The sequence below is a fragment of the Hemiscyllium ocellatum genome, chromosome 37, assembly GCF_020745735.1.
Source record: "Hemiscyllium ocellatum isolate sHemOce1 chromosome 37, sHemOce1.pat.X.cur, whole genome shotgun sequence".
NCBI lineage: Eukaryota > Metazoa > Chordata > Chondrichthyes > Orectolobiformes > Hemiscylliidae > Hemiscyllium > Hemiscyllium ocellatum.
The window spans coordinates 37,192,445-37,220,054 of NC_083437.1; the positions used below are offsets into that span (position 1 = coordinate 37,192,445).

Below are 27,610 nucleotides of genomic sequence, written 5' to 3' on the forward strand. Positions count from 1 at the left end.
ACAAAGACGCCAAGTCCGTATCAGCCATCTCCCAGATTGTATCTTGTTCCAGATTTTCGTGTTTTTGTCAGATGACAAATGGAAAGTTTGTTGAGGCAGAATCAATGTTATATTTCAGCGAATGGAGGCTCTGTGCTGGAATAATGTTGACTCCTACAAGTTCCAACAAAAACTCTAATAGTTTCAGTAAAGATTTTGTTTGTTCCATTTTTAAATATTTTTTTCCTCACACACTTCAGATCTTTTCCAAATCTTGCAAGATCTTAGGGGGCCTAGCAGCTTTCCCAGTTGTTTATGATAAACCCTGATAATGCTGGCTCCCTGCCCTGCCTGACAGACTGAGACCAGTAGATGTGGGAGCAGCAGCAGGCCATTCAGCCCATTGAGTGTACTCTGCCATTCAATGGCTGATCTGATAACCTTCAATTCGCTCACTGATCCACAGCCTTGAATAAACCTGATGACACAGCCACGACAGCTCTCAGTGGTAAAGGATTCACTATCCTCAAGTGAAAAGATTCTTCCTCCCTTATTCTGAGATTATGCCTTCTGGTTATAGACTCTCCCACAAAAGGATACAACTTTTCCACATCAATGCCACCCAGGTTCTTAAGAATCTTGCATGGTTCATACAACACCAATAAGCGCAATCCCAATCCACTCAGTCTCTCCTGATAAGGCAGCCCCTCCTTACCCAGAAGCCACTGGATTGCCTTTCTCACTGTAATATTGGATTGGCCAAGCCACAGTTACCACAAGTCACTTGTCACAGATGTTTGGAGACACGTCAGATAGAAGAGAGATCAAGTGATTTGTTTGAAGCATTCACAATCAGCTTTCCTAGATTAAGTCAAGGAACCACTGCTCCCAGGGCCTAAGAACCACTACCCTGAGGATATTCAGAGTCAGTGTTGCATGGCATGGAAACAGACCAGATATCCTAAATGAATCTAGTCTCATTTGTCAGTACATGGCCCATATCTCTCTAAACTCTTCCTATTCATGTATCCATCCTGATCCCTTTTAAATGCTGTAGTTGTACCGGTCTCCACCACTTCCTCTGGCAGCTCATTCCATACATGCATCACCCTGTGTGTGAAACAGTTGCCCTTCAATCCCTTTTATATCTTTTCTCTCTCACCTTAAGCCCTCTAGTTTTGGAATCCCCTAAACGACTGCCTAAAGAATCAGAAGGGGAAAAAAATAAGTCTTCATCCCAGTCCCATGTCCCCTCGGCTGAACCAGGTTGTTTATAACCTTGGAAGCCTATTGGCCGTGATTCTGACCAAATACCTTCTCTGTCACCAAATCCAATTCCCTGTCATCCTGGGAAGTGAGATTCGGTTGGATAACTCAGTCAGTACACGTTGAATGGGTCTAATTATGCGCAATAACTCACTGCTTCAGCTCACCTGGCAGTCAAACCCCCACCTCGATTTGTGATAGTTCTGTACTTGACTATTCATGGCTGCAATCCCATTTTCCTTCCTCAACAAAACCCAAACTCATCCAAAACGCTGACGTTTGTATTCTAACTCCTGTTTGCACACCATCCCAGCGTTCCCTGACAAGTTGGATTGGCTGCTCGATATGACATGGTACCTCCTCCCCACCACACCCACAACCACACCCCCGTGTATGGTCTGATCAGGAGCTCACCATGTGGTGACTAATGGCTCACATTCCACATTCCTGGAATTCTCCTTCCACCACTGCTCAATTGTTCCTTTCCCCTCCGTCAGCAATCTGCCTTTCCCTTTTTCATGGAATCACATGCATTCTCCAGGCACCAGTGTGGGCTGGTGGGGACATTTGTCAGTGTTCCACCTGACTTGAACTGGAGCATGTTATGACAATTGGCCTTCTCTCTCTCTCTCTCTTCCCTTTTAGGGAAAGACTAGATTTTCTTCAGGTACTCCAGTAATGTCAAAAGTTAAGAAGGAACACGGTACATGTGGAATCTCAAGTATGAGCCCACAATCTCCTCCTCCATCATTATTAATGCCGCCAAATACAAAACTTCCCAACCACTTTGTCTTGTGGATTTGAAGAACAATGCTGTTCGTTCCAGACTGATGCATTTGTTCCTGAACTGTATCTTTGTTGGCAATGGAAGAATCCGGTGAGATTTGCATTCATATAGCACCACTCTCAATTTAAGGATGTCCACAGGCACTTTCGAACTGTTATCATCGAGATAACATTACCAAACACAAATTGATCACATTGTCTGTTTGGGGGAATACATGTTTGATGAAAATGTGTTACTGGAAAAGCGCAGCAGGTCAGGCAGCATCCAAGGAGCAGGAATTTCGACGTTTCAGGCATAAGCCCTTCATCAGGAATACATGTTTGGCCAGGGCACCTGGGCAACTCAAATACTAACAGAAAGTGCTGGAAAGACTCAGCAGGTCTGGCATCATCTGTGGAGAGTTAACGTTTCGAGTCCAGAAGGACTATTATCAGAGTCTAGTGACATAGCTACCACGTGAAATAGGTGATGAAGGGTTAAAGGTCACGCCTGATCTGTGGTGTGTCCCTTCTCTTCCTCATTTGGACAGAAGGTGATGGCCTAGTGGCACTATCAGTAGATGACTGATCCAGTTAATGTTCTGAGGACCTGGGTTCGAATCCTGCCATGGCAGATGGCGGAATTTGAATTCAATTTTAAAAAAACCTGGAATTAAACAAACAAGCAGCCCATCTGTTTCACTAACACCCTTTAGGGAAGGGAATTGCTATCCTTACCTGGTCTGGCCTCCAGGTGATTTCAGACCCACAGCAATGGGGTTGACTATTCACTGCCCCTCTGAGTAATTAGGGATGGATGAAACGTGCTGGCCCAGCTTATGGCATTCACATCCAATAAATGAAGTTTTTAAAAAAAAACAGTGCCAGCTATCACCGCGTCCTGATGTTCTACATTAGAATAAAAAATCAATCAACTATGGCAGTAGCAGCCAGAGTTGTTAATATCAGAACGGTAAATAATGAAAGTATTTGAAAGCTGAAAAAAGGAACAATTAGATTAGATTTCCTACCACGTGGAAACAGGCCCTTCAGCCCAACAAGTCCACACCGACCCTCCAAAGAGTAACCCACCCAGGCCCATTTCCTTCTCACTAATGCACCTAACACTATGGGCAATTTAGCATGGCCAATTCACCTGACCTGTATATCTTTGGACTGTGGGAGGAAACTGGAGCACCCGGAGGAAACCCACACAGACACTGGGAGAATGTGCAAACTCCACACAGAGAGTCACCCAAGGCTGGAATTGAACCTGGGTCCCTGAACCATGAGGCAGCAGTGCTAACCACTGAGCCATCAAGCCAAATCCCGGAGATTGTTCCTTGTACTGTGTAGTCTCAGAGTTCTGGATGTAGGTTTGCTCGCTGAGCTGGAAGGTTCTTTTTCAGATGTTTCGTCACCATATTAGGTAACCTCATCAGCGAGCTTCCGGACAATACTTTGTCTGGAGGCTCACTGAAGATGTTGCCTAGTAGGGTGACGAAACATCCAAAAATGAACCTTCCAGCTCAACGAGCAAACCTACATCCAGAACCGCAACCGGAGCTACAAATCTTCTCAAAACACGCTAGTCTCAGAGTGTAACTTTAACCTCTGTTCTTGTTAGGGATAGGATGCAATTCTCGAGTGTCTCTGTTTCACTTTCAATTTGGTTCTTGGTTCTTCCAATCTCCACTGGGAAAAATCAGTGATATCTTTTCATTTATTCATGGGATGAGGGCACCATTGGCTGGGCCAGCATTTATTTGCCCATCCCTAATTTCTCCAGAGGTCAGATTAGAGCCAAAGACATCGCTGAGGGTCATGTGTAGGCCAGACCAGATAACGACAGCAGATTTCTTTCCCTGAAGTTAGTAAACCAGATGGGGTTTTTTCCCAAATTCCATTCATTGTCATTATTAGATTCTTAATTCCAGATTTTTATTGAATTCAAATTCTATCATCTACCCTGGCAGGATTTGAACCCAGGTCTCCAGAATTTTACCTGGGTCTCTAGATTAACACTCTAATGATAATAAAACTAGGCCATTGCCTTCCCCCGTTACAAGTATCAGCTGGTAACGCCAAATGTGTACTGTGCAGATGACAGGAGATAACTGGTGCTGTCAAGGATCATGAGGGGCATGGATAGGGTAAATAGACAAGGTCTTTTCCCTGGGGTGGGGGAGTCCAGAACTAGAGGGCATAGTTTTAGGATGAGAGGGGAAAAATATAAAAAGGACCTAAGGGGCAGCTTTTTCACAAAGAAGGTGGTGTGTGTATGGAATGAGCTGCCAGAGGAAGTGGTGGACGCTGGTACAATGACGGAATTTCATAGGCATCTGGATGGGTATATGAATAGGAAAGGTTTAGAGGGATATGGGCCAAATGGGACTAGACTAGGTCAGGATATCTGGCCGGCATTGGACGAGTTGGACTGAAGGGTCTGTTTCCATGCTGTATATCTCTATCACTCTATATGGGGAGAAAGCAGGAACGGGTTGAGATGGATGACCAGCTACGATCATAATGAATGGCACAACAGGATGAAAGGTCTATACCTGCTCCTATTGTTTTTACGTTTCTATGTTTATTACCACCTCATTCACATGCCTGACTAAACAAAAGGCAAAAGAATTTGAGCAGAAATTCTTTTACACCAGATCCAAAGGCTCATTAAGATCTGGAACGTGCGACCTAAAAGGCTGGTGCAAGCCGTGTCTGTAGGAACTTTCAAAAGTCAATGAGACATGTGAAAGACCAGTCTCCAGGGCAAAGTTGGACAGTATCTTCACATGAGCTGACCTAGGTGTGACAGGTTGAATGGTTTCCTTTGACATTATAATATTTTACAATCCCACTGACGCTGGTTCCTGATGAAGGGCTTATGCTCAAAACGTCGAATTCCCTATTCCTGAGATGCTGCCTGCCCTGCTGTGCTTTGACCAGCAACACATTTTCAGCTGTGATCTCCAGCATCTGCAGACCTCATTTTTTACCCACTGACGCTGCCCCAAGCTAACTCACCAGAACATTGACACACTTCAACCAGAGCATTCAGAGAATGAAGGGCAGCCCACAACCCGTTCAAAATCACAGGCTCATTAAAATGACCCCCTCAAAAGGACAAATTCAACACCGATCTGAAGAAACTTGAGGGAAGATTGGCCTACTGGTGAGAACATATCTGCCCACTTGCTGCATGAGACTATGGACTGGGAGTGTCCCATATCTCCCTCCTGTCATTACCCTTCAATCCACCTTGTCAATTTAAAAGAACTGTCCTGAAGTAGAATTTTAGCATGAGCATGGTCCTGAGCTTTAATTTTACACTGGGGAAGTGTAAAGATATAAAAGATTAACATCAAGCAGTTAGCCACATATGCACCATTATTGTCTAATATTGCCTTCTCATGCCCAATAAACCTACTCGGATTTTTGTCGAACAGGTTTGATCGTAATGTCAACCTGAATTTTGGAAAGGGCGGTTCTTGGTGTTGACGGCCTCTGACTTGAAGCAATGCGATCTGCATAGAAACATAGAAGATAGGAGCAGGAGGAGGCCATTCAGCCCTTCGAGTCTGCTCCACCATTCATTACCGTCATGGCTGATCATCCAACCATGGTGGTTCAGTGGTTAGCACTGCTGCCCCACAGTACAAGAGTCCCAGGTTCAGCCTCAGGTGACTGCTTGTGTGGAGTTTGCACATTCTCCCTGTGGTCTGCATGGGTTTCCCCCGGGTGCACCGGTTTCCTCCACAGTCCAAAGATGTACAGGTCAGATGAATTGGCCATGCTAAATTGCCCAGAGTGCTAGGTGCATTAGTCAGAGGGAAATGGATCTGGGTGGGTTACTCTTCGGAGGGTCGGTGTGGACTGGTTGGGCCGAAGGGCCTGTTTCCGCACTGTAGGGAATTTAATCTAAAAAAAACTCAATAGTCTAATCCTGCTTTCTCCCAATAACCTTTGAACCCATTTGCCCCCAAGTGCTATATCTAGATGCCTCTTGAATATATTCAATGTTTTGGCATCAACTCCTTCCTGTGATAATGAATTCCACAGGCTCATCGCTCTTAGGGTGAAGAAATGTCTCCTCATCTCCATCCTAAATGGTACCCCGATTCCTCAGACTCTGACCCCTGGTTCTGGACAGGTCCACCATCAGGAACATCCTCCCTGCATCTAGCCTGTCTAGTCCTGTTAGAGTTTTATACGTCTCTGTGAGTTCTGGTGGTCCTGACTAGAGATGATTGCAAATTGGTAGGAGTGAAGGTTTCAACTTTATCAATGGCTGCTCTATGGTGCTAAATGGTGTTCGAAGTCAAAGACTTGTACATTCCAACCAGGACATTGTAGAATAGGAGTCCCCTGATTGGAGCTGTTAATCTGGTCCAATCAGGGAGTTCTGGCTGATACTCTGGTAACTGATACTGAATGAGTCAAGGACCGTTCATGTGTAAATAAACAGGTGAACTGTTGACAGGACACTTGACTCTGTGCAGTTATTTCATTAACCTCATGTTACAGAAGGCGAATGCTAACACTTAAGTAGTTATTATTGCAATACAGGTAGAGAACCTCAAAACTGGCTACCGTGGGGCAGCACGGTGGCTCAGTGGTTAGCACTGCTGCCTCACAGCACCGGGGACCCGGGTTCAATTCCACCCTCGGTCGTCTATAAGTTTGGAGTTTGCACATTCTCCCAGTGTCTGAGTGAGTTTCGTCCGGGTGCTACAGTTTTCTCCCATAACCCAAAGATGTGCAGGTTAGGGTGAATTGGCCATGCTAAATTGCCCAGAGTGTTCAGGGATGTGTAGGCTGGATGCATTAGTCAGGGATAAATGTACGTTAATAGGTTTGGGGAATGGGTCTGTGTAGGCTACTCTTCGAAGGGTCGGTGTGGACTTGTTGGGCTGAAGGGCCTGTATCCACCCTGTAGGGATTCTATGATAAACTTAGAAAAGCAGCAATACCCAAAAACTAGACAACTTTAGAATTATCCACACATCAATTGCAATTTGAGTAAAATTTTAAATAAAAACTATTTAACCAAACCTTCTGCAGCCCAGATGCAGACAAACTCTTTGGTATTGCTGGCCAATGTAACCCAAATAATCCTCGATTTCACCTGACCCTAAATATATTAAAATCTGGGAATATCGAAAATCCGACACGGCTTGAGTCCAGAGAGTATTGGATTTGCAGATTACATTACATTTCATGTTTGTTTTAGTGTCGGAGAAGACTAGGAATGGGAGTGCTTTTTTAAAAAAAAAAGTGACAGAGTTACAGATTTCTGTGTGAAAAAGTATTTTCTGGTTTCTCTCCTCAGTAACCCAAATCTAATCCTTAGACTACCTCCCCTTTAGATTCTCCTCACAAGAGGCGACATTTCTCAGCATTGAGGCTATAGAGGCACAGACACACGTACCTTCTGATGTTCATGGGTGCCACACTCTCCCAAGTGTTGGTTTTTGGATTATACCTTTCCACGGAGTTAAGGCAGCTAGTTCCGTCATTCCCACCAGCCACATACAGCATTCCTTCCAACACTGCCACCCCAGCACTACTCCGACGGCTCAGCATATTAGCGATAGTGGTCCATGTGTTGGTCTAGGCAAAGAAATGAACATGTCGAGCCGCTGGTAAGATGGTTCAGGGCAGGAATTAGAGAATGACTGCACAACAGACAGGTAAGTGAAATATACCTTTGGTCTCAATGGGGAGTAGGGTAAAGGTGGAGTAGTCAAGCCAGCCCCATCCTGACAGTTCCCCATATAATTCAACATTTACCTTTTATCTTTAAAATACCCCTCTGAGCTCTCCACATGGACCAAAGGGTCTGTTTCCATGATGTACACCTCTGTGATTCTATCTTTGTTTTTTAATTTAATCGCAGACAGCTCCTCCCCACAAACACCTTCAGGGTGTGAGACCGTTCCCCATGTCAGTGACCAGAGCCTGCACAGGGTACAAATCGCAATCTGACCCAGCTACTGGGCAGCTAATAAAAAGTTTCAATGACCAAAAGGGAAAAAAAAATGAGAGAGCTGAACCAACACACGCCTTGAAGGTCAATCAGAGTGAAATGTCCCTGTACAGTCTATCTCCTTCCGTACTTCTGTTACCATGGGTACAATGTTCTATTGGGACCTACTTTCATCAATAGGCTATGAACTTTGATTAGAAGCTTTGCTGAAACAGGGCTTTCTCTGGTTTTCCTGCAAACTCTAGAAATTTATTTGGATATTTGGAGAAGTGAAAGGATTCTTGTTGGGTCAAAGAAAGTCAGGGAAAGTGAGAGAGTATCTGAATGGATCAATGATATCGACATTAAGGTGGAGAGAGTGAGGGCTGGAGATCAGAATGGAGAGTATGTTGCTGGAAGAGCACAAGCAGGTCAGGCAGCATCCGAGAAGCAGAAGAATTGTCATTTCGGGCAAAAACTCTTCATCGGGAATGAATATGGAATTCCTGATGAAGGGCTCCGACCCAAAACGTCGATTTTCCTGCTTCTCGGATGCTGCCTGACCTGCTTGTGCTCTTCCAGCAACACACTCTGACGTTAGCATTAAAAACTAGTACAAAAGAAATTCCAGTAAAGAGTCTCACATCAAGCATTGCAGCTTTCCCTCAGCTCCAACTAACTCGCACCATTTAAACTGTGCAATCAGGCAATGGGTTAAAAAAATTAATCAACTTCTATTTCAGTGTTGGAAATTTCAATGTCTGCCACACTCAAACGGGACATTAAATGGGTGTTTCACATAGAAACACTCCAGTTAGAAGTTCCAGTTAGAAGTTGCACTCTTCAGAAAAAAAGGCAAACAATAACTTCTTTAAGGGTCAGCAGACTCAAAATATTAACTCTGTTTCTCTCTCCATAGATGCTGCTCATTGAGTTCCTCCAGCAATTTTTGGTTTGTTTCAGATCTTCAGCATCCACAATTCTTTGTTTTATCTTACTATAAATTATTGTGGTACAAAATATTGAGAGATAATCTTTTGCCTCTATTCCAGTTATGATCACTACTCCCTAGGCTTAACGAGATTCGATCATGTATTTTTCTATCTTGTGACTATAACCACCAAAGGAGTATTCTAAAATATTAAGTATTTCTGCAAAGGTGACTCTTGAGACTTTTTTCTGCTTTAAAAGTAGCTCTGGGCATTTCAGTGTTAAGCCTCTTTCACAGATATTTCCATTCTTCAGTTTGAAAGGCACTAATTGCAGATGGAGAGAAATGGAGCAAAACACAGGAACATCAACGCCAATGACTGGGAATGACTGACACTCCTCCTCCCCTCTCCCCTTCTCCTGCCACCCTGACCACTCCAGTCAAAATTCTCTCCCTATAGCCTCCTCCATTACCCTATCCCTGCTGCAGAGTTGGTCCAATTTTCAAGCACTGAATTAGGTTCACAGCGTGAAAAAGGTTGCTTTCCTCTGTGTGAATTTGCCATGAGTAAACTGTGTTTACAACAGCACGACAGTAACCACGCTTAAAAAAAAAAGAAAAGCAATTTGTTCCTGTAAAACACTTGGGACATCCCAAAATTGTGAAGGTCGTTCTGTAGATTGCAATTCTCTCTCAAAGACATGGCTCCCTACAGTGTGTTAATGTTTCCGGAGGGTCACCCAAACTTGAAATGTGGAAGCCACAGTACTAACACTGAGGTGTCTGCACACACGGCCTGCCTGTTATTATATGACTGTACACACAACTCCAACGTGGAAGAAAAGGGTTACATTTTACAGTGTCGCTCATTATCAGTAGATACTGAAGTCAAGTGTGACATCTGCTGGTGTATGATATTACAAACTGGGTTGCTTTATAGTGGAGGCAACAATATCTAAATGAAGGCCAGAATTTATGACTAAGGCATACCATTTCTGAAAACTCATAAATCCACATGTCTCAGTAGGAAACTCCACCAATGTCATATTTAATCAACTACTCGCTACACCAGCCAGTGAACGAAGTGCCAGTGATACTTGTGTCAAATGAAACACAGGTTCCCTCACAATGATTTGTAAGCCCAAAACCTAACCATAGACCCAGGGGTTCCTCAGTTTTATTTGCACACAGGTATCCAGACCAATTTTTATTACTCAATTCAGTATCAATTTAAAAGGAAACAGAATATTTGGTCATTATCATGTGGGACTTTATAGTTCACAAGATACAGGAGCAGAATTTGGCCATTTGGCCCATCGGGTTAGCTCTGCTATTCGATCATGGCTGATGTGCTCCTCACCCCCATTTTCCTGCCTTCTCCCGATAACCCTTCAACCCATTACCAATTAAAAATCTGTCCATCTCCTCCTCAAATTTACTCACGGTCCCAGTGTCCACTGCATTTTGCTTTGCATAAATCAGATTTGGGATTTGGCGAGGTTGGTAAAGCTTGATAGAAATGTTCGTTTCTGGTTATTTGAAGCCCCTATTGCTGGTGTATCTTGGCAGATACTGACTCTATACCGGGGTACCTTGTTAACCATGTTAATGGGACAGGCACAGGGAGTCTGACAATTCCACTGTACTTTGGGTACAGTGTTCTCATCAGTGTCTGGCCAGGGTAGAGAAAGAAGTAAATCAGTGAGCTGCTATTTCTCCCTAATCAACTTCACAGAAAGCTTATTAAACATCTTTGACACAGGTGGGACATGAACCCAGTTCTCTTGGACCAGAGATGGGGACACAGAGCCCCAGCTGCTACTTAATTACTTACTGTAATATTTGTGGTGAGTTTATTAAACGTAGTGGCCACCCCTGCTCATCTTTTGCAAGTTCCCACTCCGCCAGAATTTAAACCGACATCAATCCTAGTCTTGAAGAGGCTGGACTGGGGACCGGAAACAATGCAGGCTGAATGATGAGTGTGCAGACTTACAACAAGGCCAAAGGTTTCTTAGAATCCCTACAGTGTGGAAACAGGCCCTTCGGCCCAACGATTCTGCACTGACCCTCCGAAGAGTATCCCATCCAGGCCCATTCCCCATTATCCTACATTTCTACATTTACTTCTGACTAATGCACCTAGCCCACACATCCCTGAACACTATGGGCGATTTAGCATGGCCAATTTACCCTAACCTGCTCATCGTTTGGATTGTGGGAAGAAACCCACACAGACACAGGGAAAATGTGCAAACTCCACACAGGTAGTCGCCTGAGGCTGGAATCGAACCCAGGTCCCCAGCACTGTGAGGCAACAGTGCTAACTACTGAACCGCCGTATTGCCCTTCTGATTGAGCCGGAGAAGCAGAATCCTATGAATGTTCCCCTGACTCTGAACAGACCCACACCTTTGGAAGGATAAACCCTGGATACATTGGTGTGATCAGTTACCTGTGGATCGTACTTTTCCACTGTTGCTAAGTGTGAAGAGCTGTCATATCCACCAACAGCGTAGAGGTTTCCATCTGAAAGGACAGCATCATTAAAAGAGATTTCATCGACTGATTAATAAGGGTTTCTTTTTGATGAGTCAGCCCAATTTCTGACACTCGGATAAAACTCTTACCACCTCAAGAGCATCCAAACCAAGCTGTGGGAAATTAGTGTTGACTCACCAACTCCACAGTAATCAACAGGTATTGACATTAATCTCTGGGACACTGAGGGGAGCAAGTCCTGATGGAAAAGGGAGGCAATAAACTGTACTTCCTTTACTCCATCCCTACACTGCGCCATTTGGTTTTGAACATATTCAATGATCGGCTTTAGGAATGCTGAAAACAGGCAAGCAATCACACGATGAGACTTCTGGGAATACATCCAACCAACCTCCATCGTGACCAAAGACCCACAGATAGACAGTGCTCCGAGTCACTGATTGGCCGGGAGTCTATTGTCAGAGATATGAATAATGAGCCCTGCCCAGCAGAGTTGGTTTGGAGTCTTGTCTTTGTCCCATGTTGGTTTGGAAGAGATCTTTGTTAGTGGATCCCCTTCCTTGCCTCCAGATTAGGAGGACGCTATGAAGGTAGCGTTGGGTGGCATTTAGAGTCATAGAGATGTACAGCATGGAGTTGTTCAAATCTCCGCTGTGTGTGGGAGCAGAGGGATCACTGCACTCAGTGACCCAGGACCTTAGTCTTCATCTGAGATCCTGGTCTTCAATGTCTCCTTTCCTCAACCTGACCTGATCTGGTACATCGGAGGCAACAAGGACTTCTGTTGACTCTGTCACCCTTCATTGTGATCATGTTCCCAAGATCCAGAAAATGGTCAATTCACCATTGATCTTAAACGGGGTTTGGAGAGGGGGTGGGAGGTGTTGCTGTTAAAATTTGTCAGAAGAGGGGCTTTAGTTTTCCAGGAGTTTAGTGAAAAGCCCAATTTCTCATGTGCTTTGGACAGGGGCTTAACAAAGACATGGTGCTCAGTTTCTGAATGAACACAAACATACACACACCTCGCCCTGAAGCTCACTGGCTGTCACAAGGGAGGTGTTGGTTTGGTAAAGCTGAAGAAATGGTGTAGGTTGATGGCTTGCTTGTAAGCTCTGTAAATTATCCCCACATCGGTAATTTGCAGAAGATGAGGGCTAGTACTGCATTCTGGGCCTGAGTCACGGTCAGAGTCAGTATAACAGTGAGGAAAATGGAGAACAATTTCACCATTTTTATCTGTGAGAGGACCGGCAGGGTGTCCTGTAATGTTGATTCCATTATTTTAGTAATTGAGCCAATGGATATGATGACAGTTCCCTGTCAAGTCTCCAACCTCCACAGGCCTAACCAACCCCAGAAGCCAAGCCCAAACATGTTGTGTCAAAGCTCCAGGCCCTTATTGATGTCAGTGTTTTTCAGAACCCCAGATATACCAATCCAGAAAATTAGATTAAATCAAGACTTAAATTTTTTTGGTGATGACTGTAGATCTGGTGGCATGCCAAGTTATGGTTAAACAAATTCCACCAGGTTTCTGGTACTGTGTCCCAATATAAAGTTGACTGGGTGCATTGACAAGATGTGCTGTTCAACTGTGTAGGACATTGTAAACTATGCTTTTCCTCCACAGTCTCATACTTCCCACACTCTTCCCAGGATTGCAATGTGAGTACAGGCTGAACCTAACTCCTTCCACTGCACAGAAAATGTAGCACTCCCCATCTCAACTTAGTTGTTCTAAGTTGAGGGGACACGAGAGAAGGTCAAGTTTCGGGTTTTCATACCTGGGTTACATGCTTTTCAGCACAACAGGTTAATGTGCAAAACTTCAGCCAACATCTAGGGAGGAGACAGCCTGATGGTATTGTCAATGGGATCAGGAATCTGGATCCCAGGAAATAATCTGGGAAGCCGGGTTCAAATCCCAGCACAAGCGATGGTGGAATTTGAATTCAATAAGAGATCTGGAATTAAAAGTCTAATCGATCAAACAATTGTCATTAAAACCATATGGTTCACTAATGTCCTTTATAGAAGGAAACTACTGTCCTTGCCTGGCCAACATGTGACTCCAGTCTCTTACGTACTGAGGGATAGGCAATAAAAGCTGGCCCAGCAAGGCCTACATTCCAGGCATGAATTTAAAAATAAACTTTTGACCCACATAAGAAACCTTAGAGCCAATAAATACTGGCAGATAACTCTCCCAACTCATACCCAAAGGACCAATTATTGCCAACAGCTTGTGTAGCAAGTTAACACGGAGATTGTTCACTGGTTGTTCAATTAGCATTCCAGTGACAATTTAGCATTTGCACACTCAACATTTCTCTGCATTTTTCAACGATATGAATCAAATGGTTGCTACTAAAACACGGCACGTGGAAGGCACCCACCTAGTGTTGCAATTCGGACATATCGTCGCCTAGTGCTCATTGCAGCTACCGACGACCACGTTCCAGTCAGTGGGTCGTACCTCTCAGCACTGCGGAAACACAAACAGAAAGTGGCGGGTAATAAAAAGGCATCATCGGGCACCTCACCCTGTGTTTCAGCCTCACGTGCTATGGAATGTTTGCATTTCAGCTTCTCACTCAGACTGACACAGCTCGACTTATCCTGGTGATAGAAACGAGAGATTTCTAAATTGCCTTTAGAATGCTCTCTCTCCAATTTCTACTCCAACTGAGGGCGTTAGCTTCTTCCAGTGACTCATCCTCAAGGTGCCCCTTTCTGCACACTGGCCATTCTGTTATAATGCACGTTTCGTCAACGCAAATCCGCTGTCACGCGATGGACGAACTGGGAACGCTGTTTCTAAAGCACAAACTTTTAAAACGAGTGTTGGCTGTAATGCGATTACATCGCTGATACTTTAAGCACTGTTTCTGACGCTAAAGGTTTTTCTATGACACAGGATTGCATAGGGAATGCAACCATAACGTTATAAAAGAACGTACTGCATTTGGATAGCACCTTGAATGCAACGCAGCTCCTACAGCGTAGCTGTAGGAAAGTAAATCAATGATGAGCTGACACACAGAAACATTGGAACCACTGACCAAAAGGATAGTCAAAAATGTAGGTTTTTAAGATCAATTTTGAAGTCCAGCAGTTAATGTCCAATTAGAAACATAGAAAATAGTTGCAGGAGTAGGCCATTCGGCCCTTCGAGCTTGCACTACCATTCGTTATGGTCATGGCTGATCATGTAATTTCAGTATCCCACTCCCGTTTTCTCTTTAGCTGAAGGCGTGGCTACCAATGGCTGTGAGAAGGAAACACCAAGGGCCAAGAACTGAGAGGCACACAGGGATCTCTGTGTGTTTTATGACTGTACGAGCCGGAAGAGAAAGGAAAGAACAGGGCCAGGGAAGAAACGGATTGTAAGGGGGAAAGAGGACCTGATGCTCACACAGATGTATTTGACACCAAGCACTGGGGCAACCTACCCTGACTCAGCCCCTCCGTAGCTCCATGATGCCAGGGTCAAGGGCAACATCTAAATACTTTCTTTGCTGTAAATGCAGAGCTGGCCAGGAGCTACATCCAGGAGCAGCTTGCTCTGCACATCCTGACAGTCACCTCTTGTCAGGGTGAGACATATGCTGCTTCGTGCACTATACAAGTTCCAGTTCACAACAAAGGATGCTTACCTCTAAGTGTAGGAGATAACAGGGCCCTATTGGTCTATTGTAGTCAAGGGAAAACACTTCCTTACCTCAGGAAAGATGTACTGGCCCTGGAGCATGTTCAGAGGAGGTTCACAAGAATGGTCCCAGGAATGAAAAACTTAACATATGAGGAACGTTTGAAGACTCTAAGTTTATACTCGATGGAGTTTAGAAGGATGAGGGGGGCCCTAACTGAAACTTATACAATACTGAATGGCCTGGACAGAGTGGATGGTGGGAAGATGTTTCCATTGGTAGGAGAGATGAGGACCCAAGGGCACAGCCTTAGAGTAAAGGGAAGACCTTTTAGAACAGAGATATGGAGCAACTTTTTCAGCCAGAGAGTGGTGAACCTATGGAATTCACTGCCACAGAAGGCGGTGGAGGCCAGGTCATTAAGTATATCTAAGACAGGGATAGATAGGATCTTGAGTGTCAATGGTACGGGGAGAAAGCAGGAGAATGGGATTGAGAAGCCTATCTGCCATGATTGAATGGCAGAGCAGACTCGATGGGCTGAATGGCCTAATGTCCGCTCCTATGTCTTATGGTCTTATGTCATCACATTAACAACTGCTTACAGATTACATTGATGTGTCATATGTTGTCACAGAGGCTATGAGGTGGACCTGGAACTTACCCCTCGGAGATCCTGAGCCAACTGTTTCTCACTGTCACCCCATTTTGGAGCATCCCAATTATCGTGGCTTCTCAGTGAGAATTAGGAGGGCAGTGTGGGAGGGGAGGGGGCACAGCTATGTCACTCGATTGGACCTGCACAGCGTCCATGGCTCTCACACAGAGTTCACGACACCAAAATTACATCTCACGATCCCCCGCGGACCCTAACCTAAGCTGTTCTACCGCAAGTCCAAATTAAATCATTATAGTGGGTGCGGCTTATGACACTCCTTCCTATTAACCCTTTCAGACCCTTTTAGGGACTGGCTGTGGTCTTCAACTTTCAATACAAATAATAATAATGGCTGCTCCCAGGCTGTCTCCTGTTCAGATCCCAATGTTTCCTTGGGAGCTTGGGACATTCCAAACGATTGTACTTTTTGGAGAAGCAGAGACAGGAGTCCTGAAGGTTGCTGGGATACTGTACAGAGGAATATTTAACAATCCCAATTTCCTGCACTTTCATTGTCCCGTTAAGTGGAAGTACCTGGTTAAAAAGTCATTGGGAATGAGTACATTCCCTTATCCACCATTAAGGGCTTTGCGAAACCAGCAGTCAAAGGAGTTTTGTGCTGATGTGTTATGATATCTGTTAATTATGTCGCTCACCCTCAAGTACTTCTCTGCAAATTCAACACATGGCAATAGTAATGAGTTAATCACAATAACATAAATTAAAGAGAGAGATTCCACCACAATGGAGGACCCTCTTACAGTCATAATACCTCCAGGCACTTCAACACTGAAACATTTGTAGGCAAGGCACGCATGTTATCAAAATATAATTACAGTCATTAGTCACATCTAAATCCAACCACATTTATAGGTGTTAATGTCAAAGTAATCACTAAGATCTGTCACTATCAGCAACTTGGGATGCATGCAAATTAATATTCACATCCATTTCAACTTTGTATGTAGCCCCCCAGGCTCCATGAGCCACGCTGCGGGAGGTGGGAGAGATTGGCAAATGTTGCTTCTGGAGAGATTTAGTTCAAAGTATTAATCTTCGTAGGTTGTACCACAGGGCCATACGGAAACATTGCTCTTGGTCTGCACATGCCTTGAGCTGTTGGTAGTAATTATTCTCCAGTCTGTGTTCCTGTATTTGTGTTGGCTCCCAGACTGGAAAATGCCTCGATTTCAAAATTCCCACCTTGGTTTGCAAATCCATGCATGACCCCACATTTATTCTGTAACCCTCTGGGGTCCTTGCACACCCCCAATTCCACCCTCCCATGTATTCCTGATTTTCAATTAAGTGTAGCACAATAGTCACGCTTAGAACATAATACAAGTGCCTCAAGTGTCAATATATGAAGATACAAACAACATGCATGTTAAAGTGTCAATTATAGATATGTTTAAAGATGCTCCTGCTCCTTTGATCTTATGTTCGTCATCTCATAAAAGGAATGAGCTACAAAACTGTCCTCGATGAAAGAGACTGAGCAATGGTTTTGGCATAATCTCAGGTAACAGATTCCCAGAAACACTTGAAACATAGAGACAAAAAGCAATGGTCACGCTGCCATGTTGTGGGTGGGGCTGAATGAGGGGAACTCAATAACACAGAGTGCTGCCCTTTCACCTTTACAGCTTCAATGTAAATCTCACCCAAAACTGAAACAGAAACCACCGTTTCTCTGTGGCTAAGATTTAAAATTAAAAGCTCAGGAAAACTCCTCATTATTTTAAAGGTTTCGTTCAGAAACACAGAATGGTTCCTGAGAAATCAAAAGTAAGAAGTTGTTGCAAAGAGGTGCCAAAATGGGACAAAGTAACGAGATGTTGAACGGAATAGAGTAATCGATAAAAGAGCCAAACAAAGGACTTTTTTTTATTCAAATGGGAACTATAATCAAATATTGAAGTATATTTACTACAAACTGTCAGAGGGAATTAATCATGTCTTTGAAAATGAATAATCTGCAGAGCTACAAGCAACAGAGAGGAAATTCTTTCAAAAGCTTAGCTCTTTCCTTATTCTGAGGAAGGGTCACCAGACCCGAAACATTAAATCGGATTTCTCTTCACAGATGCTGCCAGACTTGCTGAGCTTTTCCAGCAATTTCTATTTTAGCTCTTTCAAAAGGGTTAGTACACTATGATGGGTTGAGTAGAATTACACAGCACAGCAGTCTACGTACCGGTGATATCCTTCTGAAGTTGGAGTTTACGATACGTTGCAAAGATATCACCCATTGCCTATCTGCAACCAAAGCCCAACATGAACGTTAGGTCAGAAAATACTGTGTGTCTGGAGGGGTCCATGATAACAAAGTTACCCAAAATGCACTGCTCAGTAAGGATGACAAACATCACAACATAACACTGTCTTCCAAATTGCCTCAACAACTGAAAGCAAAAATCAACAAAAGCAATTAGGAATCTCTATAGACACAAACTGCACTTTATATTTAACCTCAGGACATTATAAAGTGCTTCACAGCCCAAGAAGCAAGAAGTGCTGCATGATCCAACCCACAGCTCGGCACTGCTCTCTTGACCTGTCCATTCTCCTTCCCATCTTTACACTCCACCCTTCCCACCAACCTATCGCAAACACCCCCTACCTCCCTTTACCGATCACCTTCCCAAGTACCTCCCTCCCACCTATACATCTCTCAGCCCCCTTTGTGCCCCCCCAACTCACATTCCTAATGAAGAGCTTATACCCAAAACGTCGACTCTCCTGCTCCTCGATTGCTGCGTACCTGCTGTGTTTTTCCAGTATCACACTTCTGACTTTGAAAACACGGCAGCCAGTTTGCACGCAGGAGGCACCCACTGCCGCAATAAAAGGCACTGACCAAACAATTCTTTTCATGACGTGATTAGAGAAATGAATATCGGTAAGCAAGAACTTCCCTGGTCTCCAGCGGAATAGTGCCATGGGGTTTATTTTTGGAACTGGAGACGGTATTGGGGCCTCAGTTTAATACCTTATCTGGAAGACAGCAACTCTAACAGTCCAGCTCTCCTTTCATTTTCAACAGGGAGGGATCAACGTAGATTTGTGTCAGGACTGGGGACTTGACCGAAAACCCTCAGACTGATGGGCGAGTGCTAGTATGAAATTGAGCGAAGGAAAGGTTCAGGCCCCCTGCTCCTGATCGTTGTGGTCCCAGCTCATGCAGCCATAAGGAGATGTGGACTCCTGGCTCCTTTTCCAGGAACATCTCCTCCCACTACGTTCAGCCCACTCCTACCCTGGGAAGGCCGGGGAGGTGGGGAGTGGACCAAGGGACAGTATGCGCCTGTGAAAGATGAAAGTTCCTTGAAAGTGGAGTCTCAGGTAGACAGGCTGGTGAAGGCGGTGTTGGGCACATTTGCCTTTATTGGTCAATGCACTGAGTGTAGGAGTTGGGAGCTAACCACGGAGACACTGTGCTGCCCAATCATCAGAACTATTTCACAGTGCAGCATGTCAGAGCTTGCTGCTGGCAAAGTGGTGCCGACATTAACAAAGCTAATTTACTTCAAAATGGCTTTGTTGGCAATAAAGCATTCAGGATGGGTCAGTGGGTGGGGGATGAGGTCATGTGAAGTGCTATTTTAGTGCAACTTTTCCTTTTTTAACATGACTTTGACACGGTTGTTTTTTTGAAGTAGATTTAGAGACGGTTTTCACAGACAAGCTGTTTGGATAGCACATTGCAAGTGCAGTGATCAAAGTTAAAAATCACACAACACCAGCTTTCGGAGCGACGCTCCTTCATCAGGTGATTGTGGAGGGGCTCGATCATAACACAGAATTTATAGCAAAAATTTGCAGTGTGATGTAATTGAAATTATACATTGAAAAATTGATTATCTGTTAAGCCTTTCATCTGTTAGAATACAGTGATAGATTTACACATGAAAGAAGTGAAACTATCTTATGTGTAAATGTGTAAAGTCCATCTTATACGTTGCAGGCAAGGAGGCATGGTACATTGGGGAAACCAAGCAAAGGTTACGACAATGGATGAATGGGCACCGCACAACAATCAACAGACAGGAGGGTTCCCTCCCAGTTGGGGAACACTTCAGTGGTCCAGGACATTCAGCCTCGGACCTTCGGGTGACCATCCTCCAAGGTGGACTTTGGGACAGGCAGCAGAGGAAAGTGGCCGAGCAGAGGCTGATAGCTAAGTTCGGTACCCATAGGGAGGGCCTCAACCGGGACCTTGGGTTCATGTCACATTACAGGTGACCACCACTGCACTACACACACACACACACACACACACACACACACACACACACACACACACACACACATATATATTTTGTGGGGTGAATTTGTACTTGTAGAGTTACATTGCACTTTGCTCAAAACCTGCATACATTCATGTAGAACTCTGAGCTCAAAAACTGCATGAATTTATGTAAAACTCTTGTTATCTCACTTTTTAGATTAGAATCGATCTAAACATCAGGTCATAGACAGAGAACACAGGGGGCTAACACCTTCAACATATTGTCTAGCTATCACCATTGTTAACAGCTAACCCGAGAATGCAACTTTAAAAAAAAGGTTTTGTGATTTACACATGAAAGAAGTGAAACTATCACTGTATCCTAACAGATGAAAGGCTTAACAGACAATCAATGTATAATTTCAGTTACATCACACTGCAAATTTTTGCTATAAATTCTGTGTTACGATCGAGCCCCTCCACAATCACCTGATGAAGGAGCGTCACTCCGAAAGCTAGTGTGCTTCCAAATAAACCTGTTGGACTATAACCTGGTGTTGTGTGAATTTTTAACTATGTGTGTGTGTGTAGTGAGTGCAGAGTGTCTTATGTCTGTGAAGGGGTGCATGTCTGAGTGTGGGAGTGTGCGTGTCTATAAGGGTGTGTGTGGGTGTCTGTGTGCGCGTCTGTGTGTATGTGTGTCCATGTGTATGTGTATGTAGGAGTACCTGTGTGTGTGTGTAGTGCAATGGTGGTCACTTGTAATGTGACATGAACCCAAGGTCCCTGTTGAGGCCCTCCCTATGGGTACGAACTTAGCTATCAGTCTCTGCTCGGCCACTTTTCGCTGCTGCCTGTCCCGAAGTCCACCTTGGAGAATGGTCACCCGAAGGTCCGAGGCAGAATGTACTGGACCACTGAAGTGTTCCCCAATTGGGAGGGAACACTGCTGTCTGTTGATTGTTTTAGATTAGAATCACTTTTTAGATTAGAATCAATCTAAACATCAGGTCATAGACAGAGAACACAGGGGGCCAACACCTTCAACATATTGTCTAGCTATCACCATTGTTAACAGCTAACCCGAGAATGCAACTTTTTAAAAAAAGGTTTTGTGATTTACACATGAAAGAAGTGAAACTATCACGGTATTCTAACAGATGAAAGGCTTAACAGACAATCAATTTTTCAATGTATAATTTCAGTTACATCACACTGTAAATTTTTGCTATAAACTCTGTGTTACGATCGAGCCCCTCCACGATCACCTGATGAAGGAGCGTCGCTCCGAAAGCTAGTGTGCTTCCAAATAAACCTGTTGGACTATAACCTGGTGTTGTGTGATTTTTAACTTTGTACACCCCAGTCCAACACCAGCATCTCCAAATAGTGATCATCGAAGCACTTAAGAGGTTAATCCCCAGAAACCCCTGACCATGCCTCCCACTACGTCCACCCCACTCCCGCCCTGGGAAGGCCGGGGTAGGTGGGGAGTGGACCAAAGGACAGTGTTCGCCCTTGGAATCAGACACAGGCACTCTGCACCTTCAGGAGAGTGAGGAAAATCGGGGGAACATACCAGTGCAAACATTCAACCACAATGGGAGTACCTGTTCAAACACGAGGCGCCATCGTAACCTCCTGCCGCATACAGCAAGCCGTGTAGCACTGCCACTCCAAGGCAGCTCCGTCTCGTTCCCATGGCTACCTCTGGTTGCCAGGAATTGGTTACTGGATCATAGGATTCAACAGTCGATAAGTCAGAAGTGCCGTCGTACCTGAGTAATTAAGGTAGCATCAGTCATCGAACATGCATCAAACTCTGTCTAATTCAGATAAATGTGAGGTAAGGCAAACCAGGGTAGGACAGTTAATGATAGGGCCTTGGGGAGTGTTACCGAACAAAGCGACCTAGGGCTGCAGGTGAAAGTGGAAGATGAAAGTTCCTTGTAAGTGGAGTCGATGGTAGGCAGAATAGTGAGGAAGGCATTTGGCAAGTTTGCCTTTACTGGACATTGCTCGGAGTGGAGGAGTTGGGATGTCATGTTGGGCAGCTGTACAGCACATTGGTTGGACCAAGTTTACTCTGGTGCCCTGCTGCAGGAAGGATGTTGTGAAACTTGAGAGGGTGCAGAAATTATTTACGAGGATGTTGCCAGGGTTGGAAGGTTTGAGCTATAGGGAGAGGCTGAATAGGCTGGGGCTTTCTTCCCTGGACCGTCAGAGGGTGAAGGGTGACCGTATAGAGGTTTATAAGATCATAAGAGACATGGATAGGGTGAATAGCCAAAGTCTATTTCCCAAGTTAAGGGAGTCCAAAACTAGAGGGCATAGGTGAAAGGGGAAAGATTTAAAAGGGACCGGAGTGGGATAACTCCAGAAAAGCTGGAATCCTATCACCCTCCATTTACACATGAAGAACCAGCTTCCTGAGAGCCAGGTCTGAGTGAACAGAACCCCTGACGCTCCTGTTTAGTATTTTTTCTCTGAAGACACTGATGCAGTTCACTCAGAGCCAGCTCTCAGAGTGAGACACTCCTGTTTATATCTATCAGCCAGGACTCCCTGATTGGACCAGATTGACAGCCCCAACCAGGGAACTCATATTCTATGAAATCCACCTGACTGATCTCATTCAATGGATCAGTGGTGCTGGAAGAGCACAGCGCAAAGACCGTTGCCTCTGTGACTACCTGGTCAGGTCCACGCCCCCCTAAAATCCACCCTCCCATTCTGGCACTTTCCCCTGCCACCGCAGGAACTGTAAAACCTGTGCCCACACCTCCTCCCTCACCTCTATCCAAGGCCCTAAAAAAGACTTCCACATCCAAAGTTTTACCTGCACATCCACTAAAATCATTTATTGTATCCGTTGCTCCCGATGCGGTCTCCTCTACAATGGGGAGACTGGGCGCCTCCTAGCAGAGCGCTTTAGGGAACATCTCCGAGATACCCGCACCAATCAACCACACCGCCCCACGGCCCAACATTTCAACTCCCCCTCCCACTCTGCCGAGGACATGGAAGTCCTGGGCCTCCTTCACCGCCGCTCCCTCACCACCAGACGCCTGGAGGAAGAACGCCTCATCTTCCACCTCGGAACACTTCAACTCCAGGGCATCAATGTGGACTTCAACAGCTTCCTCATTTCCCCTTCCCCCACCTCACCCTAGTTCCAAACTTTCAGCTCAGCACTGATCCCATGACTTGTCCGGACTTGTCCTACCTGCCTATCTCCTTTTCCACCTATCCACTCCACCCTCTCCTCCCTGACCTATCACCTTCATCTCCTCCCCCACTCACCTATTGTACTCTATGCTACTTTCTCCCCACCCCACCCTCCTCTAGCTTATCTCTCCACACTTCCAGCTCACTGCCTTTATTCCTGATGAAGGGCTTTTGCCCGAAATGTTGATTTCGCTGCTCCTTGGATGCTGCCTGAACTGCTGAGTTCTTTCAGCACCACTAATCCAGAATCTGGTTTCCAGCATCTGCAGTCATTGTTTTTACCTACCTAATCTCATTCAATCACTACACTGAGGGGTAACTTTTGCACACAGAGGGTGGTGCATGTATGGAATGAGCTGCCAGAGGAAGTGGTGGAGGCTGGTACAATTGCAATATTTAATAGGGATCTGGACAGGTATATGAATAGGAAGAGTTGAGAGGGAGGTGGGCTAAATGCCAACAAAAGGGAATGGATCAGGTTGGGATGTCTGGTTTACGGTCGGCGTGGAACAGGTTGGGCTGAAGGGTCTGTTTCTGTGCTATATGACTCTATCACTGAAGAAGAGAATCATGGAATCCCTATAGTGTGGAAGCAGGATATTCGGCCCAGCGAGTCCACACCGACCCTTCAAAGAGCATCTCACCCACATCTACCCCCCTCACATCCCCCAATTCTATCCCTGTCACCCTGCATTTCCCATGGCTAATCCACCTAACCTACACATCCCTGGACACTATGGACAATTTTCCATCGTCAGGGCCAATCCACCCTAACCTGCACATCTTTGGACTGTGGGAGGAAACCGGAGCACCAGGAGGAAACCCACGTAGACATGGAGAGAATGTGAAAACTCCACACAGACAGTACCCAAGGCTGGAATTGAACCCAGGTCCCTGGCGCCGTGTGGCAGCAGTGCTAACCACTGAGCCATTGTGCTGTTGTTGTACATTGCTGCATTATGCAGCTTATACCATTTGCTTGGTTACTGTCTATTTTTTCAATTTACAAATTAACAGAAATAGATAAGCAAGATAGAAACTGCTTCAGTGGGGGTGGAGCAGCTCAGAAAGACCTCGGGCTTCCCCGAGATATTTGCTGTTATCTTGCTTTCAGAAGCAGCCCCTCCCCAGCAGGCAACAGAGATTGGATACAAACAGTCAGATTAAAGCCAAACACAGGCCAATAGCAGAGAGACCTCTTGAACAAGAGCAAGCCGTTTGACTTCCTGAAGCTTTAGAACGAAATCAGGGCTGACCTGTGATCTAACATTGTCAGATTATATTAGCAGCTTTAGAATAATAAGGGCTAAACACAGGCTCATGGAAGCAAAAATAGAACTTGCTGGAGGAACTCTTAAGAAGGGTCACTCTACTCAAAACTGAAAAGCTGCTTTCTCTGCACATCTGCTGAGTTTCTTCAGCAATTTCTGTTCTCTTTTCAGATCTCCAGTCCTTTGTTTGAGGCAAGGCTAATGAAAATCGGTCACATTAATTGCTGATGAATTATATAGAGGAGCCTGCTGGAGTAAGGGTTAACACCGGTGCCTTCTTTCAGTAGGCCTCAGTCCCACTGAATCTGAAACGGTCATGATATAGCTCCTTACACTCAGCTGCGATTATTAAAGTATTGACCCAGTTAATGTTTTGCTCCACAAAGTCTTCTTATCCTACCTATGTCTTGTATCACAGAATCATACAGCAACCAGTATAGTTCAACCAGTCCATGTTGATCATAATCCCTGCTAAACTAGTCCCACCTGCCTGCTCCTGGCCCATATCCCTCCAAACTTTTCCAATTCATTTACTTATCCAAATGTCTTTTAAATGTTGTAATTGTACCCACACCCACCACTTCCCGCAGGAAGTTCATTCCACACGCGAACCATCGCAAAGAAATTTGGTTAACAAGCGATCCCAGATTTCAAATTTACAACCAGTCTAGCATCGGTTGCCAATTGTGAAAGAGATTTGCAAACCTCTCCCATCCTGTGTGTGTGTTTGTGCAGATGTATTTGATCCTGGAAGCCTTGGGTCGAATTTATAAACGACTCATCCCCATCCCAGGGAAACAGTTTCTAGCTTGTTCATCTCGTCCTGTTAATATTTGTAAATTCCAGAAATGGAAAGTAATCAAACAGATGGTCTAAGCTGCATAGTGTAGACTTCCTTCAGGCATTAAAAAACCTCCACAGTTATCAGGATAAATAGGTGATCATATCAAAATTGAAATTTAATAAGTTAATCAGTGCAAAACAAAACTAGAGCACACACAAACAAAACTTTCAGAATTTGAACTAGCGTTCATTCTTCCCCGAAGCTAATACATCATCCAAACCACGCCTGTGATAAATTACTAACTTTTCGAACCAGCCTCCCTAAAGCTTCTAAACTGCCTTCCTGCAGTAGATCTCGCTGACACAAACCATTTCCCCTCCCCTGAAGAGAACATGGTTTTAGACCAGTAGAAGAGGAAACAAAGGTTAGGCCGTTCAGCCGACTAAGTCTGCCCCTGCCACCCATGAGTCAAGAGAGTGGTGCTGGGAAAGCACAGCAGGTCAAGCAGCATCCGAGGAGCAGGAGAATCGATGTTTCAGGCCGGAGCCCTTCATCAGGAATGAGGTTGGGAGCCTCGGGGGTGGAGAGATAAATGAGAGGGGGGTGGGACAGGGGGAAAGTAGCTGAGAGTGCAATAGGTGGATGGAGGTGGAGGTAAAGGTGATAGGTCGGAGAGGAGGGTGGAGCAAATAGGTGGGAAGGAAGATGGACAGGTGGGACAGGACATGAGGATGGTGCTGAGCTGGAAGGTTGATTCTGAGGTAAGGTGGTGGGAAAGGTAATGAGGAAACTGGTGAAGTCCACATTGATGTCCTGAGGCGGAAGATGAGGTGTTCTTCCTCCAGGCATTGGGTGGTGAGGGAGCGACGGTGAAGGAGGCCCAGGACCTGCATGTCCTTGGCAGAGTGGGAGGGGGAGTTGAAATATTCAGCCAGGGGGTGGTGGGGTTGATTGGTGCGGGAGTCCCAGAGATGTTCTCTGAAGGGCTCTGCGAGCAGGCGACCAGTCTCCTCACGGGAGCAATGGATACAGTAAATGACGTGTGTGGAAGTGCAGGTGAAACTTTGATGGATGTGGAAGTCTCCTTTGGGGCCTTGGACAGAGGTGAGGGGGAGGGGAGGGGGGGTGGTGGTGGGGGGGGTGGGAGGAGGGGTGGGGGGAGGTGTGGGTGCAGGTTTTACAATTTCTGCGGTGGCAGAGCAAGGTGCCAGGAGGGGACCTGCCAACCAGGATGGAGTTGGTAACGGTCAGTAACACTTTGCTTTGAGCGGTGACCGAGGCCGAAGCCTGGTGGAAGAAGTGCTGTTACTTACCCCCCAACTGCGTACAGCCTGTTCCCAATCGCCGCTACGCCTACCCGCGCGCGTCGAGTCGACATGGAGGCTACCATGTGCCACCTGTCTGTCCGTGTGTCATAGGCTTCACAATCCCCGTGGATAGCAAATAGGCTGCCACCACCTGCAAACAAACAGACAGACAGTTAACAGGAGTGCCCCAGTGCCAATCAATACCCAAATCTCACAGTCAACAGATGGCATTTGACAGGTTATTGAACCTGCGGGTCAGGTTGGTTCAGTGGCCATTAATGAAACAGATTTCTCCTGCAAAAGAACTAGGAGCAGGAGTAGGTCATCTGCCCCCACACCCCCCCAAGCCTGCTCTGCTGTTCAACAAGATCATGGCTGATCATCTCGTGGCTCCACTTACCCGCCCTCTCACCATAACCCTTAATTCCTTCACTGTTCAAAATTTATCTATCTTTGCCTTTAAAAAAAAACATTCAACGAGGAAGCCTCAACTACTTCACTGGGCAGGGAATTCTACAGATTTACAACCCCCTGGGTGAAGAAGTTCCTTCTCAATTCAGTCCAAAATCTGCTCCCCCTTAACTTTGAGGCTATGTCCTCTCGTTTTTGTTTCAAGTTGCAGTTGTCCTCTCCTGAAAGCTCTGGTGTAAAATTCCACGGACACCAACAGTTTTCTCCTGTGTGTGTCACCCTAATGGCCAACCCTGACGTTGCATCTGTGTGCCAATGGAGCGTCCGCAAGCTGTTCGTCTGTGGCAGCCATCACAGTGGTGCTCTGATGCTCTTCTTGTACATTCTCCATTGGGGGACAGTGACTGGTGGGGCTAAGGAAAGGTACGGGGTTTCCCAATTTACAAGCGGCCAACTTTCGAATGTTTGTACTTACTAACACGATCCCAGAGGAGGGTGTAATTAGACTCGACGTAAAGACGTTCTGCTTTACGTTGTTCTGCATTGTGACTCAACTTGTGAATGGACTTTGTTCTCAACCCAGGAGCTGTCTCTGTTCACTCAAATCTTTTGCAAGGAGCTGCACTTGTCTGCCCACTCTGAGCCCAGATTCCCCAAAC

General features: G+C 45.4%; 1 protein-coding gene across 2 annotated transcripts in view; it reads right to left on the minus strand.

Moving 5' to 3' along the window:
- The window catches only part of klhl17 (kelch-like family member 17), an 83,592-nt gene that overhangs the window by 6,044 nt on the left and 49,938 nt on the right, over positions 1–27,610 (minus strand). For both annotated transcript variants that reach the window (XM_060852414.1, XM_060852413.1), the window contains 5 exons: positions 26,547–26,691; positions 21,561–21,728; positions 13,808–13,896; positions 11,365–11,438; positions 7,442–7,623 (listed from right to left, as the gene is read on the minus strand). In XM_060852414.1, coding sequence (XP_060708397.1) covers positions 7,442–7,623; positions 11,365–11,438; positions 13,808–13,896; positions 21,561–21,728; positions 26,547–26,691 — 658 coding nt within the window. The remainder of the gene's footprint in view (positions 1–7,441; positions 7,624–11,364; positions 11,439–13,807; positions 13,897–21,560; positions 21,729–26,546; positions 26,692–27,610) is intronic.